Source organism: Salvelinus alpinus, chromosome 20 (assembly GCF_045679555.1).
Source record: "Salvelinus alpinus chromosome 20, SLU_Salpinus.1, whole genome shotgun sequence".
Classification (NCBI taxonomy): domain Eukaryota; kingdom Metazoa; phylum Chordata; class Actinopteri; order Salmoniformes; family Salmonidae; genus Salvelinus; species Salvelinus alpinus.
Window position 1 is genome coordinate 34,448,999 of NC_092105.1, and position 19,519 is coordinate 34,468,517.

At 44.9% G+C, this 19,519-nt stretch overlaps 1 protein-coding gene across 1 annotated transcript in view; it reads left to right on the forward strand.

Moving 5' to 3' along the window:
• Positions 1-19,519, forward strand: part of LOC139546729 (pleckstrin homology domain-containing family M member 3-like) — a 51,130-nt gene that overhangs the window by 9,274 nt on the left and 22,337 nt on the right. The window contains exons 3-4 of the mRNA XM_071355450.1: positions 8,588-8,831; positions 9,042-9,829. Of these exons, the coding sequence (XP_071211551.1) occupies positions 8,588-8,831; positions 9,042-9,829 (1,032 nt within the window). The remainder of the gene's footprint in view (positions 1-8,587; positions 8,832-9,041; positions 9,830-19,519) is intronic.

The following is a 19,519-nucleotide window of genomic DNA, read 5'->3' on the forward strand; positions in this document are numbered from 1 at the left end:
TCATCAGACCAGAGGACATTTCTCCAAAAAGTACGATCTATGTCCCCATGTGCAGTTGCAAACTGTAGTCTGGCTTTTTTATGGCGGTTTTGGAGCAGTGGCTTCTTCCTTGCTGAGCGGTCTTTCAGGTTATGTCAATATAGGACTGTTGTTCTGGGATTGATTTGCACTTTTCGCACCAAAGTACGTTCATCTCTAGGAGACGAACAAGTCTCCTTCCTGAGCAGTATGACGGCTCCGTGGTCCCATGGTGTTTATACTTGCGTACTATTGTTTGTACAGATGAACGTGGTACCTTCAGGCATTTGGAAATTGCTCCCAAGGATGAACCAGACTTGTGGAGGTCTACAATTTTTTTTCTGAGGTCTTGGCTGATTTCTTTTGATTTTCCCATGATGTCAGTTTGAAGGTAGGCCTTGAAATACATCCATGGGTACACCTCCAATAGGCTAATTGACATAATTTGAGTCAATCAGAAGCTTCTAAAGCCATGACATAATTTTATGGAATTTCCAAGCTGTTTAAAGGCACAGTCATTTCTGACCCACTGGAATGGCTATACAGTGAAATAATCTGTCTGTAAACATTTGTTGGAAAAATTATTTGCATCATGCACAAAGTAGATGTCCTAACCGACTTGCCAAAACTATAGTTTGTTCACAAGAAATGTGTGGAGTGGTTGAAAAACGAGTTTTAATGACTCCAACTTAAGTGTATGTAAACTTCCGACTTCAACTGTACATTCCATTACAGCTGCACCATAGGTTTGAACAGCAAGTTTCTCCATTAAGTTAAACACAGAGTGCGCATCTCACCCACTTGACACATCAAAGTTGCCCAAGAAACATTCCTGAATAATGCCCTGGTCATCCACATAACTGACAACTGCAAGCAGACTGGTGGCTCCATAGGTCCCAGAGTGGCGGGGCAATTTTTACCCCCTGGGGCCCAGAGTTTTTCCTTATCTGTTAACCTAACCAGGAAAACTTGAGACCCTATAAGGTGTGACAGTGATTAATCCGTTGTAAAAATGAAAGAGCTATGATGGGACCAGTTTTTCCCAATCAGGTCACATGGTTTTTAAAAACTCCTGGCCCCTGGGGGGGGGGGGGTGAAAACCCTGTCCAACTGCAGCAACATTATACTTGGTCATATGAATTATAGTTAGACTAGATGAGCAAACTCTACCCAGACAGAGACAACAACTGATAGACAATAGCACTCACAGGGCTGAGCTTGCTTGCAGTTCTATGTAACTGTAGGCCTAGTATTTTTTTTAAATGACTCACATCTGTCATCACTATTATGTTGATTGATTAATTCCAGTTAACAATTTGGGATTGAAAACGAATAGGCAGCCTAGCCAGCCACATTTTGAATATAAACCAAATTGGATCACATTCACATTTCTCCTTAGTTACCCTGACCAAATGGACAGCGCACGTAGGCTGTATGCAGCTGCTCTTATTAGTAGCCTACTGTTGATCAGACTGAAGAAATAGTCTCGTTTTCAACCCATAAAACATTTGTGTAATACGTTTTTGCTTGGGTCTGTCCGGATTGATTGAGTTATATTTCTAAATAAATACCGGAAGAAAGTGGAAAATGTACTTGAGCGCGTGCGGAAAAATACGCAGCGTCCACCTCTTTCTTTAATCTAACTTTTAATGGATGATGCGATGGAAGCTATCAAATCATTCTGAATTGATTTGACATCCTAGAAAAGACAGAACGTTCCATGTGTTCAGCAAGTAAAGCATCGTAACGTGCAATTACCACTGCAAGTTCATTGTAGTTGCACTTGTTAGCGGAACTTTCCCTTTCGTCGTGTCCTTTTAAAAGCCAATTCTTGAAAACCCAGTGGTGTTGATAAACCGCTTGAGAACATTCCTGTTCCTTCTTACTTTATCGTTGTGTTGCGCAGTTTGAATACGCAGACCTTTGTCATGATCGATGCAGCTTTTCCCCAGAAGCTTGAATCTGATGTGGCCATTTATATGCACCTTGCTTTTGTTTTGCCGTTTAGCTGAACGATTAATGTTCTTCAGGTCTTTGTACCCTCTTTCGCCCAAGGCACAGACTTTCCAAAAAGCAGGCAAGGCCAGCAATATCCATAGCAAACACCCAAACGGCGTTCCATAGTTGGCGGCAAAAACGGCACACTGGAGCTGGTAGATAGCTAGCTAGCTACGGCTACTTGCTACTGAAGTTAGTACAATTTATTTAAATTTGCCTTGTAAACTGGACACAAAAATAAAGTTCTAAAACCAAGAAAACAATGTATAATCTCACCCCCATCTCCTGTAATTTGAAGAAACTAATTTGAATGGAATAATAACCAAAAAGTTCAACTATCACTTTTCATCTATCCAATAATGTCACCAAGCTTCTCTTCATCTTCTTTGATGAGGTTTAACAGCGGTTGGCATCCACCAAGCTTCTCAATACATAGAACCCACCATAATGCTTTGCGGCACAACCCCAATACAAAACACCAGGTTCGTTCTCTGGTCCTAATCCTATGATTGGATGGACAACATGTCAGTTCATACTGCAAAGGTTTTAATTGGTTTGAGGTTGTCCTCCAGAAGTGGTCATAATTACCATGTATGTCTATGGAAGGGGGTAAGGCCTTTGAGCCTCCTAGGTTTTGTATTGAAGTCAATGTATCCAGAGGAAGACAGAAGCTAGCTGTTCTCCGGCTACACCATGGTGCTACCCCAGAGAGTGCAGTTGAAGTTACTATAGACCATTAAAAACAGTGTGTTTTAATCAATTATTTGGTGACATATATATTTTGTATAGTTGTATCTAAAAAGGAAAACTTTTTTAGTGTTTCACAATTTTTATTTTTATGAAATTTCACTGAGGAGGATGGTCCTCCCCTTCCTCCTCTGAGGAGCCTCCACTGACTGGCACGCTGGAGAAGTGTGCTCTTCATGGATGAATCCCAGGTTTCAACTGTACAGGGCAGATGGCAGACAGTGTGGATGGCTTCGTGTGGGCGAGCGGTTTGCTGATGTCAACGTTGTGAACATAGTGCCCCATGGTGGTGGTGGTGGGGTTATGGTATGGGCAAGCATAAGCTACGGACAATGGGAAAAAATAGCATTTTATCAACGGCAATTTGAATGCACAGAGATACCGTGACAAGATCCTGAGGCCCATTGTCTTGCCATTCATCCGCCACCATCACCTCATGTTTAAGCATGATAATGCACAGTCCCATGTTGCAAGGATCTGCACACAATTCCTGGAAGCTGAAAATATCCCAGTTCTTCCATGGCCTGCATACTCACCAGACATGTCACCCATTGAGCATGTTTGGGATGCTCTGGATTGACGTGTACAACAGCGTGTTTCAGTTCCCACCAATAACCAGCAACTTTGCACAGCCATTGAAGAGAAGTGGGACAACATTCCACAGGCCACAATCAACAGCCTGATCAGCTCTATGTGAAGGAGATGTGTCGAGCTGCATGAGGCAAATGATGGTTACACAAGATACTGACTGGTTTTCTGTTCCATGCCCCTACTTTTTTTTAAAGGTATCTATGATGTGACCAACAGATGCATATCTGTATTGTTAAGTCCATAGATTAGGGCCTACTGAATTTATTTCAATTGACTGATTTCCTTATATGATCTGTAACTCAGTAAAATCTTAAAAATGTATGCATGTTGCGTTTTATATTTTTGTTCGTTTTAACTAGGAACCAGCGAATTAAATAGAACACTAATAATATATATGTATGTTTGGGATGTTTTCCTTACTGGAAACACATTATTCCTTTCTGTTCTCTTTGAGTCTGTCTGTCCTGGTTATGGTGTCCAGGATTCACCAGGGGGTCCATTGGTAAAACATCTCGTCTCTAAAGGCCAAAGTTATAAAATGGCACTTGTTCTGTTGTGATTGGCTGTCCTTGGTCTGTCTGGGTGTGGCAGTCAGTCATTACAGTAAGAGTGACTGCTCTAGCAATTCTGTCTGGACTTTGGCAGCCTAACCGGTACTCCCTATTCCTGGTACAACCCTCCCCCTCCCCCCCAAATTACACCCTAGCCCATGTACAGTGTTTATTGTCACGTCCCCATGTAAGCCTAAAGGCAGCTGCTTTAGTGTGATTACAGCTCTGGATGGACTGATATCCTATTTCAGCGTTTTATCTGCAGGACTGAGGCAAGCGTTAGCTACGTGTTGGTGGTTTTACAGAATGTCAGTTTTGATTTCAGGCTGTTGGGGCCCAAGGCTGCGTGGCGTAACGTTAGCTTGTTCATGTCTCACAGTGTTACCGGAGCATGATGTCACGGCACACAAGCGGTGGTGTAGTAATTGAACAGTGTGTGTGTGTGTCTCACCTCTTAATTCTGCTCCACACTCCACCGAGCGTGGCGACTGTCGAGCGGAGGCTGAATCTCAATCAGGCTCCTGGCTGCATTTACATATTTATTGGTCCCTAAGGAGTATTTTAGCATGCAAGTGCAAGACTCAAAGTGACACCTTGTCTGTCAGTGTTTTTGTGCAGTAAGATGGATGGGACACCCAACCACCACCTTCGTTTACCTCAGTAGTCAAGAAAGAAGGAAGGAAAGGGACCATTGCCCATTTGAACCACATTTAGCCTCGTTTCTAGAAGTATTTTCCCATCTTATTAGGCTAGCCGAGTTCATCTAGTGAATCTATTATACTATCACTAAGGGACAAGGTACAGCTAAACCACACAGTTTTGAGTTGAGTATAATATGAACTGATGGCTCAGACACCAACAATGAGTTCATAACAAGATGTCCTCTCCTCACCTGCCTCTGGGCCAGACCATTCACATCACGTTAATGTTAAGTCCCTGTGACATTTCAGCAATGCTATCGCATCAGGTGGCACTAACGGCCATGCAGGGCCAGGCCAGGACAGCCAGTTCAATCCAGTGGAAGTGTAGGGCCGTGTAGGGCTAGGATGCTGCTGGTTGACCAGGCCCAGCAAAGCAAAGCGCCGACTGAGACTCTACTAATTGAGTCATGTCCGTGCGCCTCGCCTCCTTTGTAGCGTGAAATGAACAGTGACCTACACCGCACCCACGTGCTCACAGGAGCCTTTGAAGCCCAGGGGGACAGGCGAGCCCCCTAGCACCCCCAACCTTTGCCTGAGGGGCTCCCGAAGGACAAAGCACAGCGGCCAACTGGCCCGGCCGTCTGGTCGTCTGTCCCGGGCTTCTGGCATCTGCTCTCTCCGTCTGACAAACGTAGACAAATTAGCCTACAGACCCACAGCCGCCTTTTGCCACCCTCGATTGACAGAGGAGAACAGGGAGTAGGTTGGGTCAGAGCCTATTGGGTTTTAAAGGGGAGTGAAACAGCAGGTAGGCTACATAACAGTATAGTACAAGATACATTGAACTGAACTCTGAACTTATTTTTTGGTCAGTTGATTATCAGTTATTATCATTGATTGGTCAAGGATTACACCCACCTGTTAACCCTGGTATAACATCATTTCTGATAAGGATAAAAACAAGTATACGTCAAGGCTGCGAGTTGTGCTCCAATGACAACTAGTGTATGCTGGAGCACTACAGATAAGGAAAGTGGCTCCTATATGTCTCAGACATTTCTATTTACGTGCAATGCTATTTGGCTTCAGCAATGCTCCTGGGCCACTGGTAGGTGGAGACACGTCTGCCCTTCTACACCCTACGTGCAGCCACAGCACAAGTCAAAATCCACCATGACCACTGAACAGGAAGCTGAGAGATGAGATGCAAAAAGGAGGAATGGAAAGGAAAAGAGATAAAGAAAGGAGTGTGTAAAAGAAACGGATGGAGGGAGGAAGGGCAGAGAGAGGGTGTGCCCCAGATAAGTGAGTTTCTCCTGGTTCTCTGTGTTTGCACAGCGTTCTGGGTAACAATGCTGTTTCTTCCTGCTGACCTCACAGGAAGGACTTTCAAAGCTAACTCTGCTAGTTGCTATCACAAACCAAAATATAATCTCTCACGTTCAGACCTGAGCATCTGTGTTTGGCTCCGATAAATAACGTGTCAAAAGTGCTATCAGACTTGTGGCCCTCAAATGGTGGGAGTTGCATGGTAGCCTAATTCATTTAGTGAAAACGCTGGCTAAGCAAGCTGACCCAGAATAGGCTAGGCAGTTAGAAGTTTGCCCCTGCACTTAGTAATGTGTCGCATTTGAGTTGTTTAATAAGTTGAGAATTTTAGGCTGCGGTTTGAAGATGTGTCCTTAATGACGGGAGAATGAATGTCCTACGCGGTATATTAGCCAAGAGCACACTGCTGAGTGCTGACTGTTGAATGGAGACCAGTGTTATTGATCCAATGAGCAGATAATAAGATGAAATTGCTGCAGAGACATTCTATGAGTGGTAATAGCATGTGTGGCTGGCAGCATAGCCCATTGGAAGGGCCTGCACCCCCCCCCCCCCCCCCCCCCATTCCGCCGCACCCATTTACAATCAGATAGTCACTGTTCTTTTGTCTGCCCTCTGAATCTTTCTAAGGCAGTTAGCTTCTACATGTAACCTCTTCCAGTAGGCTATACATTGTTCAATATAACAAGTAAGGCCTAATAAATGTAGTTCTAGCCTATGTGTTTAGCAGTGGGGTAAAAATACACTGCTCAAAAAAATAAAGGGAACACAAAAATAACACATCCTAGATCTGAATGAATGAAATATTTTATAGAAAAATACTTTTTTCTTTACATAGTTGAATGTGCTGACAACAAAATCACACAAAAATTATCAATGGAAATCAAATGTATCAACCCATGGAGGTCTGGATTTGGAGTCGCACTCAAAATTAAAGTGGAAAACCACACTACAGGCTGATCCAACTTTGATGTAATGTTGTGAGGCTCAGTAGTGTGTGTGGCCTCCACGTGCCTGTATGACCTCCCTACAACGCCTGGGCATGCTCCTGATGAGGTAGCGGATGGTCTCCTGAGGGTTCTCCTCCCAGACCTGGACTAAAGCATCCGCCAACTCCTGGACAGTCTGTGGTGCAACGTGGCGTTGGTGGATGGAGTGACACATGATGTCCCAGATGTGCTCAATTGGATTCAGGTCTGGGGAACGGGCGGGCCAGTCCATAGCATCAATGCCTTCCTCTTGCAGGAACTGCTGACACACTCCAGCCACATGAGGTCTAGCATTGTCTTGCATTAGGAGGAACCCAGGGCCAACCGCACCAGCATATGGTCTCACAAGGGGTCTGAGGATCTCATCTCGGTACCTAATGGCAGTCAGGCTACCTCTGGCGAGTGGCGAATTTGCCAATCTTGGTGTTCTCTGGCAAATGCCAAACGTCCTGCACGGTGTTGGGCTGTAAGCACAACCCCCACCTGTGGACGTCGGGCCCTCATACCACCCTCATGGAGTCTGTTTCTGACCGTTTGAGCAGACACATGCACATTTGTGGCCTGCTGGAGGTCATTTTGCAGGGCTCTGGCAGTGCTCCTCCTTGCACAAAGGCGGAGGTAGCGGTCCTGCTGCTGGGTTGTTGCCCTCCTACGGCCTCCTCCACGTCTCCTGATGTACTGGCCTGTCTCCTGGTAGCGCCTCCATGCTCTGGACACTACGCTGACAGACACAGCAAACCTTCTTGCCACAGCTCGCATTGATGTGCCATCCTGGATGAGCTGCACTACCTGAGCCACTTGTGTGGGTTGTAGACTCCGTCTCATGCTACCACTAGAGTGAAAGCACCGTCACCATTCAAAAGTGACCAAAACATCAGCCAGGAAGCATAGGAACTGAGAAGTGGTCTGTGGTCACCACCTGCAGAACCACTCCTTTATTGGGGGTGTCTTGCTAATTGCCTATAATTTCCACCTGTTGTCTATTCCATTTGCACAACAGCATGTGAAATTTATTGTCAATCAGTGTTGCTTCCTAAGTGGACAGTTTGATTTCACAGAAGTGTGATTGACTTGGAGTTACATTGTGTTGTTTAAGTGTTCCCTTTATTTTTTTTAGCAGTGTACTTTCAAGTACTCCTTAAGTAGTTTTTTTGGCTATCTGTACTTTACAATTTATATTTTTGACAACTTTTACTTTACTTCATTACATTCTTAAAGAAAATAATGTACTTTTTAATCCATACATTTTCCTTGACACCCAAAAGTAGTCGTTACATTTTGAATGCCTAGCAGGACAGGAAAAATGTAAAATTGACACACTTATCAAGAGAACATCCCTGGTCATCCCTACTGCCTCTGATCTGGCGGACTCACTATAAACACAAATTGTTCGTTTGTAAAGATGTCTAAGTTTTGAAGTGTGCCCCTGGCTATCTGTAAAATGGTGCCACCTGGTTTGCTTAATATAAGGAATTTGAAATGATTTATACTTTTACTTTTGATACTTAAGTATATTTAAAACCAAATACTTTTAGACTTTTACTCAAGTAGTATTTTCCTGGGTGATTTTCACTTTTACTTTAGTCATTTTCTATTAAGGTATCTTTGCTTTTACTGAAGTATGACAATTGGGTACTTTTTCCACCACTGGTGTTTTGCTGTATATCAAATAGTGTTTTCTGCAGATGATCCTGTTGCTGAATTTATGTTGTGTTTGTTCCAGCCCATAAGGACAGCAGCAGCGGCAGTGTGGTGAAGCAGGGTTCCCTGGAGCATCGTGAGGGTCAGAAGGGTCGTTGGAGCATCTGCCACCTAGAGCTGACCCCCTGTGAGCTGCGTCTCTACAGCCTGGACAGCAGTGGTAACCGCCAGCTCTGCACCGCCTACTCCCTGTCCCACTGCCAGGGGGTTAGCCAGCCCCAGCCACCACAGGACGGACGAGTCCTCCAGGCCCTCTTCTTCAACAGGTAAATTAACGGTGCTCAACTCTTAGGAGACCTCTTGCCAGGTCTCCTTCCTAAAATAGGTCTTCTAACCTCAACGGAACTTCCTGGATAAATAAAATAAATCAAAGATTGTTTGAGTCAACGGTCAATCACATAAACATGAGTTGCAATTGAAGCTATTTCTCTCATAACATGTTTTAATAGACCACTCACTGACCTCATCTTCAACAGCTCCACCCGCCTGCAGTTACGTGCCGCCTGCCAGTGGGAGGCGCTAGACTGGAGGAGGCAGATCTGGGAGAGAGTATTGGCTGCCCGGCCCGCCCACAAACAGGCAGAGGCGCCTCCAGTCTTATCCCCGTCGTCATCCATCTCCTCTGGAGGTCTCGACACCAGACCAGACCCCATTGGTCCTGCTGAGGCTGCCCTGACCCCTCATACCTCGCATCTCCCCCCAGCCCGGCCCACGGCCCTGCCCCTGTTCACCAAGCACTGTGCTGATGTCCTCAAGGTGGGTCTGCTCCACCAGCAGACTGACCTCAACAACTGGAGGGCCTTCACCTTCGTGCTGAGTCGTTCCACGCTGCAGGCCTTCCCAACCGAGGGCCGGGGGCCCGTGTCCGAACCTGTCCTCCACTACCCGCTGGCCTCCTGCCTGGTCGTGCAGAGGGACGAGGTCGAGGGGGACAGCGCCGCCCGTTTCCAGGCAGTCTTCCCCAGAGAGGTGCTCCGTCTGCGGGCTGAGAGCCAACTCAAGGCCCAGGACTGGATGGAGGCCCTGCTGACGGCCGTGGCGGCCCAGAGGCCCCAGGGGGAGGAGGGTCAGGGCTCCATCCAGGCCCAGCCAGGTGCAGTGTCGATGGGGACGGGGGTGCTGCTGAGGACCAAGCCCTCCAGGGAGAGGAAGCAGAGGGATGCCCAGAGGGCCAAGAGACAGTCAGTCACCACCAGCTTCCTCAGTATCCTCACCTGCCTGGCTGTGGAGAAGGGCCTGACCACCCAGAGCTTCAGGTGTGCAGGTAGAGACCTCCTCCTGTTACCACACAGACACACACACACAGTCAGTCTGAGCAAGACACTTACCCCTAAAGTGACACATTCTTCACTAAAGTTCCAAAAATATAATCTGTTACATCACTGGTTCATCTACATATCTCTACTCTTTATGGAAATATTTTTTACAACATAATCCATCAAAACCGTGGCTTTATATTGACTCAAGGAGTAACCACTGTCATTACTCAAAAATCTATTGATATTACTACAGAAAGAGACAGCATACTTCAGTAGTGCTCTGCAAACAGATGCATTACACAATCTCAGTCTGCTAATGAGTGTGTTCAAGAGGCCTACTTGTTAACTGGATGCATACTCCCGTGAGGGTAGCTAGCTAATGACTGTCAGATGGTGCAATATAGGCTTTGTATCTCTCAATCCTATCTACAGTGCCTTCAGAAAGTATTCACACCCCTTTACTTTTTCCAAATTGTGTTATATTATAGTCTGAATTTAAAATGGATTAAATTGAGGTATTTAGTCACTGGCCTACACACAATACCCCTTAAGGTCGAAGTGGAATTATGATTTTCCAAAAAATTTCTAATAAAAAGTTTAAATGTCTTGAGTCAATAAGTATTCAACCTCCTTTGTTATGGCAATCCTAAATAAGTTCAGGAGTAAAAATGTGCTTAATAAGTTCCATGGACTCCATCTGTGTGCAATAATGGCGTTTAACATAGTTTTTTTATGACTAACTCATCTCTGTACCCCACACATACAATTGTCTATAAGGTCCCTCAGTCGAGCAGTGAATTTCAAACACAGATTCAACCACAAAGGCCAGGGAGGTTTTCCAATGCCTCGCAAAGAAGGGCACCTATTGGTAGATGAGTAAAAATAAAAACAGTCATTGAATATCCCTTTGAGCATGGTGAAGTTATTAATTACACTTTGCATGATGTATCAATACACCCAGTCACTGCCGCTTTCCCTCCAACAAAACAAACACAAACAGACAGACAAACAGCATCCCTCCAATGGAACACTTGGTAGATCAACAGATTTTTTGGGGTCTGTAATTTTATGAGTTCCTATTTTATGAGCCCCTATTTTGTTTCTCTTTATTTTTCACTGCACGACGACATGGCATTACCCAGAGTCCTGTGCGGTGGCGTTACCTTTGTTGGCAAAGCAGCTTTGTTGTGGAGGGCTTCATAAGGGCAGCTGGGAGACGGCTGGGGATCAAGGTGTCTGGGGCTCTCACCCACAGCCACCAGTCCTTTGAGCTTAGACCAGTCACCTGTTACACCACTGGGGGTCACAGACCCCCCCTCCCCAAATAACTACCTTTCTCACACACACACACACACACACACACACACACACACACACACACACACACTGGCTGGCTGCAGCAGTTTTTGTATTTACTAGGCTTATGACCTGACCTGTATGTTTGTAGGAGTTATAGAGAGGTAGCTACAGTTCATAGTTCCCCTTAGAGATGTCGCCACCATTACATCTGTTTCGTTCCCTAAGCCTCTGGACCATAACTGATATCTCACTACCAGATAGCCCTCTCTTCTGTCTGACAGCTCAGTAAATGGAGCCATGGCGGCTCTGTGTTTGGTCTTTCTGGGTGTGAAATCTGTGCTCACTAAAAGGGGATGAATGAGGTGGTTTCCTCCTTCTCTTCTGTAACCAGCGCTCTATTAATGCATGCCGTCTGAAAGGGCCACTGAACAAGGGGAGCGGGCACCTGACGATAATTGGCCGGCATAAAGCAGAGGGAAAAAATATTTTTTTATAATCAAAGACAGGCGCCCGGGAGGCTGGGATGCTATCGTCAATGCGGAAGCTAATTGTTTGATACAGGGGCTCTTTTTGCTCGGGCTGCAGACCTGTTTGAATGAGACACAAGCAGAGAATAACAGCTGGATACAGCTTGTCCCATGCTCTGTTCACAAAACCCTTTAATTATGCGCTCTCTTTCTCTCCCTATTTCTCCTTTCTCTCTTTCTCGTTCATTCAGACTCGCACAGTCTCTCATGCTGTCACTGTGTTCACTGAACTCTACTCTTTCTCTCTGGCTCATTCTCTCCCTCTGTCCCCCCTCTATCTCCCTCTCTCTCTCTCTCTCTCTCTCTCTCATGCTCTCGCTCGCTTTTTCCTCTCTCTAGCTCTTCCCGCCCTCCCCAATCCCCTTGCCTGGCTCCTTGGTAGAGTGCCAGTTTCCTTTTGACTGCTTGTTCTTGTCAGTCACTTAGCTTTGGATGGAGAGTCAGGAGCCAGCCTGTTGTATTACAGTTTAATGGCTTTTCCCTAAACAAATATCCCTGGCCTCCACGGCTCTGTTAGGGGGATTAGGGGATGCGCGATGAGGAGGGGTGAGGACAACAGGCAAATAGAGGGAAAGTGAGAGAGTGGGAGAAAGAGAGGAGAGTGGGAGAGAGGGGAAGTTACCATTGTTGGGTCTGACAGAGAGCACAATGGCCAGGGAGTGTAGGAGGGGGGCGTGGGGGTTCAGGGGTCCCCATTACTGTAGCCTTCGCCCCTCTGTCTATTTGGGGGCTGTGATTGAGCACCCTGTGCCTCTTCTGTCCCCCACCTCCCCACCGGCCGACACCCTCTGGCACCAATTTGTTAGCCCCCATAAAGTATAGATGATGGATGGTGGATTGGCCCCGCCTCCTCCTGTGCCTGTGTGTGTGATTCTGGGGGGAAGGTTGAGGGAGCATGTGCACCCTCTTTTCAACTGGGCTCTGGTGTCTACTAATTACCCATCAGACCTCAGCAACTTAATGGTCTAGGAATTTGTAAAGAGGCCAGAGCACAATAGGCAAAAAAAATGCAACAAAACAACCAAAAACAATCCTTGAGTTGAATCTTCTTGCCTTCATTCCCCCTGTCTTGCCCTGCTCTTCCCTGTGCTAGCCAAATCATCAAATGTATTTATGAAGCCCCTTTTACTTCAGCAGATGTCACAAAGTGCTATATAGAAACCCAGCCTAAAACCCCAAACAGCAAGCAATGCAGATGTAGAAGCACGGTGGCGAGGAAAAACTCCCTAGAAAGGTAGGAACCGAGGAAGAAACCTAGAGAGGAGCCAGTCTCTGAGGGGTGGCCAGTCGTCTTCTGGCTGTGCTGGGTGGAGAATCTAAGAGTACATGTCATTAAGGACAGATTGGGGAGGAGAATCTGACTCAAATCTCATGTGCTTTACCATTTCTTTTTCGGCTGTTCTTTTGACCCGAAAGTGAAGTCAAAATATCCTTGTTAGAACAGCGGCCTGTAATGAGGAGTTTTGGCATTGCGTCTCAAAGCTTCAGATGAAGGGTCTTAATTTGATCACCCTGTTATTGCAGAAAACTTGTAGTGTATTCTAGGCAAAAAAAAATGCTTCTAAAGTTTGTAAGTTCCACATTAAAATATCAGACTTGATTTACCTTAACTAAAAATATATCAACCCCTATAAAAATATCCGTTCATTATAATCCACACAATAATTTACATTTTCACATTATATGTTCCTGCTGTGAGAAAGGGTCAAATTAAGATCTTACATCTGTATTCACATGAACCAGAAACAAAATTCCCAAAACAATTCTGGGCCTGGCTGAACACAATTTTTTTTAAATCAGTTATTGATGAATATTGAACTGTGACCTAAATGCATCTATAAGATTGTCACTGGTCAGATGGATACTACTATGTGAATGCACTATATTCAGGTTTGGGTATTTTTTTTTATTTTTTATTTTTATGTAATCCGTTACTAGTTACTTGTCCAAAATTGTAATCAGTAACGTAACTTTTAAATTACCCAAACTCAGTAACGTAATCTGATTACATACTTTTAGAAGACAAAAATGTATGTTACCAATTGAACGACATCTATTGCAGGATAAATCAATGTTAAAGTTTACATAGCTGGTCATATATAGATGTTAAATTTTACTTTATGGGTTGGTTATGTAGTCTTCTTCTAACCCATCGCTTTCTACTACATATAATAATACAATTAAATTATATCTTTACATTAAAAACCAAAGTCTATCAGAATTCCAGTCATTCCAATAAATGTTATACCCCTTGATCTTCCAGAATAGGACTTGGAAGTATAGATTAGCTAAATTGTTTTACCTGAGCATAACCCCAAAACTAAGGACTTATTATCCAGCCCTACTCTGTTTATGATTTTGTTGTCACGGAGGACTGATTGGGCTCATTGATTCGAGTTGAAAAATAAATGCTGCCCTTATGGAATGGCATGCTTTGAGCGCACCTGAAAAGTGCTATTTACTTGTGAAAAATGAATGCCATATGCTGCATTTGCTATAGGCCTATTGTTTACCTTTTTGTTGGTGACACTTTGATATCTTGCTAATATGCAGCTGTTTAAAGGGCAAATCCACAGACGAAACAATAACAAAATGTACACCCCGCCTCTGTTTTGGTAAAAACCTGAGGGATGGGACTGGAGAAATGTAATGACTCTCAGAATAATAGACAGAGCAATGGATGCAAGGACTGACCATCCTTGATAACATGGTTAAAACAATAATTTCGATATGAGGCTATACAGTTTTTGTTTACATCTACAATGTTTACAAACATTGGAGAAAAACAAGCGTATATTTTGGGTTCCTTGTGGTGTATGACAGTTGAACTAAGCTCATGAGGCATTTATAAGTTATATTCTTCAAGAAGCAATGGATATATACAGTACCAGTCAAAAGTTTGGACACATCTACTCATTCCAGAGTTTTTCTTTATTTTTTTATATTTTCTATATTGTAGAATAATAGCGAAGACATCAAAACTATGAAATAACACATATGGAATCATGTAGTAACAGAAAAAGTGTTAAACAAATACAATATATTATAATTCTTCAAAGTAGCCACCCTTTGCCTTGATGACAGCTTTGCACACTCTTTGCATTCTCTCAACCAGCTTCAGGAGGTAGTCACCTGGAATGCATTTCAATTAACAGGGGTGCCTTGTTAATTTGTGGAATTTCTTTCCTTCTTAATGTGTTTGAGCCAATCAGTTGTGTTGTGACAAGGTAGGGGTGGTATACAGAGGATAGCCCTATTTGGTAAAAGACCAAGTCCATATTCAGCAAGAACAGCTGAAATAAGCAAAGAGAAACAACAGTCCATCATTACTTTAAGACATGAAGGTCAGTCAATGCGGAACATTTCAAGAACTTTTAATGTTTCTTCAAGTGTAGTCGCAAAAACCATCAAGCACTATGATAAAACTGTCTTTCATGAGGACTGCCACAGGAATGGAAGACCCAGAGTAACCTCTGCCGCAAACATCCTTTCTGAATTTAATTATCTAGTTTTTCAAAAGTATCTGTAATCTGATTGGAATATTTTTGCTGGTAGCGTAATGGATTACAGTTACCGTTCTTTTTGTAATCTGTTACATCCCCAACCCTATCTATATTTGCCAATCTATAAAATAAGATTTTTGGTACAAAGCAGGTTTAAAGTATCTGTCCAGTGAACATCTCACTTTTAAGAGTTCATATTCTGTTAAATAATGTTGTTGACTCGTCCTATACTCATATTTGTGTCCATTTAAAAAATATATAGCTATTTCCTCATAGACCTTGATGTCATCTCCCTGAGGAAGATGAGTTGGCCAATCAGCGGTCTAGAGGAGAATGAGCTGGCCAATCAGTGGTCAACTTGCATGAATATCTTTAATGACCGTTATACAGCCACACCATTCCAACACAGAAAAGCAGATTTTTAACATTATTATTTTTTTTTTTTAAGAAATACTATTTCTACAAATACTACTTTTTAAAGAAATACTATAACTACTATTTCATATTGTTAGTAATTATAGGTAATATTTCATAGATATCTGGAATCACTGGGCAGTTACTTTTGCTAACCAGTCATGCAGGTCAGGACCCTACCATGAAAGGCCAGTGACCCTCCACCTGCGTGTTGTCTTTGTCCTTTTGTTTCATAAGAATTGTGCCACATGCATATGGGGCAAGTGATTGTTCACATCAAACCCATACTGAAACAGAATTTAATGAGCAATATTTATTCAGCTAATTGCACATGGGGAAACACATGGTTGTTTTTTTGTTGCCGATGTTCGTTTGAAGCCTGATTACCCCCCCCCCCCCCCCCCCCGCCTAACACCACCTCTACCATTCTATAAGGGGCTGAATGTACCCCCAGGTTCTTCTCAAAGTTTGCTTGACCCCGGTCTTTCAGCCTGTGTGGATTCACAGGGTCCTCAGAGGAGAGGGCTTTGTAGGGAGGAGGACTGGAGTATCCAGAGGGACAACCAGGGAGAGGAGGTTGAGAAAAGAGAGATGCTTTGGGGTTGGGTGGGAATCTGTAGGTGGAAAGGGGTGTTAGGGGAAGAGGTGGGCGTTCACATCAAAAGATGGGCAGCGCATCCCCCACCCTCCCCCCACACACAAGCACTCTCACTCTCTCTCACATACAATTTTCTCCCTCACACACAAGTGTTCATCTGCCTGAATGAGACACATCAAAGCAGAGGCCTCTTGTCTTTGCCCCCTGTGCATGCACACATACACACACACACTGGTCAATGTCCCCTCAGCGGTGCGGTGGTGTAAAACGTCAGACAGTTGAAAGCGTGGCTGAGTAGGAACCCCTCTCTGAGGACGACAGAGCAGAATGACCCTCTCTAGCTGTGGGACTGGGACCTGAGGGGCCACAGTTTCATCATAGCAGCAGGTAGACCTGGGGTGCCTCAGTATTACAACAGTGGATTTCTCTCACGTTCCATCTCCTCCCATCACCTCTTCTCCCCTCAGTGTCAGCCATTTTGAGGCGACACTGGAGGTTTTGGGGAATCCCTACAGTGGCCTCTCAAGTGGGAGCTTGAGATGGTGGGTCCATGGTTTTATTCCTCTTCTTTCCCACACTGGTGGGCATAGACAATCCTAGAGGGCATGTTGTTACCATGAGCACCACTGCTCTGCCCTCTGCACTCTACACTAGAAGGCTACTAGAATGTACCTAGCTGTGTTAGGGGGCTGTGGCTTTAGGGAGGACATAACCATGAAGTAAGCTCCCGTGTGGCTTAGTTGGTAGAGCATGGCCCTTGCAACACCAGGGTTGTTGGTTCGATTCCCATGGGGGACCAGTATGGAAAAGTATTAATGTATGCACTCATTACTGTAAGTTGCTATGTATATGAGCGTCTGCTATATGACTAAACTGTAAAAATTTAGATCAATTTGCGTTTTTTTTTTTGTGTGAGGGTTTTTCTTGTTGTTGTTTTTTTACTGACAGTGACAGCAGACCCAGCGGCCGTTCCAGCTGTGGTTTGCTAGTGGCCAGCTCCTTCCCAGCAGTTACACAGCGTTTGGCCGCTGGCACTGACCATCCTCTCCTCTCTGCTGGACATTGCTCATGGAGGCCCTAACATCCATCACATACTCACTAAAATAAGCCACATCATCCACATCATTAGTATAGGATCTGTATTGCCAAGGCACCATCCAACACAACAAGTTACCATCCAGATTTAAACATGCTGGATCCTATTTCAGAGAATCTAACTTATACAGAAGCCAAGGTGTAGTTCTGGAAACGACAATGTTAGTGAATGCTATCAATAATTTCCGAGAACACTTGGAGGAGCCCTTTTCAGAACCCCAATGGCTAAATCCAGCCCTAGTGAGTGAGTTGATGGGCATCAGAGCAGCAGCAGGCTGGTTTGTTTTCTGGGGGAGTGGATGGGATGTGTGTATTTATGGAGCGGAGTGGTTAGTGTGGGTTTGTGCTGCGCTCCTACACTGATTACAGGGCAGCCCCGACACACGACACCCCGCCGCATGGTCTGTGGTACACTCCACACTGCAGCCTCCTGTGTGTGTGTGTGTGTGTGTGTGTGTGTGTGTGTGTGTGTGTGTGTGTGTGTGTGTGTGTGTGTGTGTGTGTGTGTGTGTGTGTGTGTGTGTGTGTGTGTGTGTGTGTGTGTGTGTGTGTGTGTGTGTGTGTGTGTGTGTGTGTGTGTAAGCACAGGGATGGATGGTAAAGAGGGAACTAGAGTTGAGGGGGGAAGACACCAACTCTCTTTTTATAGTTTGGGGTCCCTGCCGCAAAAACCTCAAGTTGACATTAGCTCCAGTGTGCCTGATCGGCTGATTGGTGCGTGGCTAACTCCTTACCTCAGCCAGTGGCAGTGCAGCCCCTGTGTTTATGCCATATTGCCTTGGGTTTAGGAAGGCATAAGGAGGAGATGGGTTCTCTCTCCAAGAGAAACGGGCACACCACATCGGTCCCTGCTTAGTCATTTATCTGACTCATTGGGGCCTCTTATATTGCTTTGGGTTGTGTTCTTCACCGGCTTTCCCTCTGACTGAATCACAGTAGAAACTAATGGGCCTCAAAGTTTGTCCCCAGAGTTTGAGGTAATTAAGATGTTGGCTGGAGAGGCTATTGGGTTAATGTAGTGTTTGCGGTCTGTAAGGTTTTTACATTGGTGTCCCTTATGTACACAGTGGTGAATGTTCAACCAATTACTCCCAAATTTATTTTACACCTGGACTAAAAAGCATGCTCATTGAAGAATCTCCATTACAAGTGCTCGGCCTAATGTCTGTCCAGGAATAGGCTTGAGCCACCGGCCCGATATGTTTTTATTTGAGACGCATTACCCTTTGGTTTCTCTCTGTAGTCATAGAAGGGCACTAGTGCTCTATCAGGTACTTCAACAACAACATCCCATAGAAAGCCTCCGCAGATAAAGCAGACAAAATCAGAGACTTGTATTATGTTCATTCTAAGTCTCTCAGGTCCTGATCTGCTGCTCTGATAGCTGGCATCGGTGTCCGGCTATGGAGACGGTGTTTTCCTCTCTGTCTTTTCCTCTCCTCTGTCTCTTTTCTTTCTTTCTCTCTATCCACGTCTGATCTCTTGCCCCTCTCTTGTCTCTGTGAAGTTAAGAGGAAGGCACCACGCTCCATCGAAAAAGAGCAAGAGCGTGCAAGTCTTTATCCATCTGATGTCCTTCCCCCTCTCCCTCCATTGCCTTCTCCCTCTTCTCTTGTTCCTTTCTTCCTCCGTGGCGCTCCCGGCCCTACCAGATCATCCTGGGGATAAGGGATACCTGCCGTTGCCCCGTTCACCTGTTTGGGTTCCAATCGTCACCCGTGGCGTGGGACCTGAGTATTTGGGGGAATGCAGACAGGAACAATAAAAGAGGGTTTTCAGAGGATAGCAGCACTACTAAAGAACCTCAATAGAAGCCTAGGATCTCTCTCTTTAGTGTTCATTAGACAGCAGAGCATTGAAGTCCTTTCTTGTTGTGACTGCAGGTAGGAGTGGGGGAACCTATTGATCTCTACCTCAGTCTCAACTGAGTTTGAGGGATTTACTGAACAGGTGATGTGGCTGCAGTTGAATGGTTCTCGTAGTTATAGATGTTTGTTTGCTTGGTTGAACGTGGTTAGTGTGGCAATTAAGAGGTGCCATAAACTGCTACATATTAACACTGTGTTTAAGGGCCCAGACCGACTGGGTCGCTCCTCTCTAATCATTAGCCGTAGCAAATGGGACTTTCAATCTCCTGACACACACACAGTTCAGCTGTAGACACACACACACACACACACACACACACACACACACACACACACACACACACACACACACACACACACACACACACACACACCCTTATCCAGTATCTCC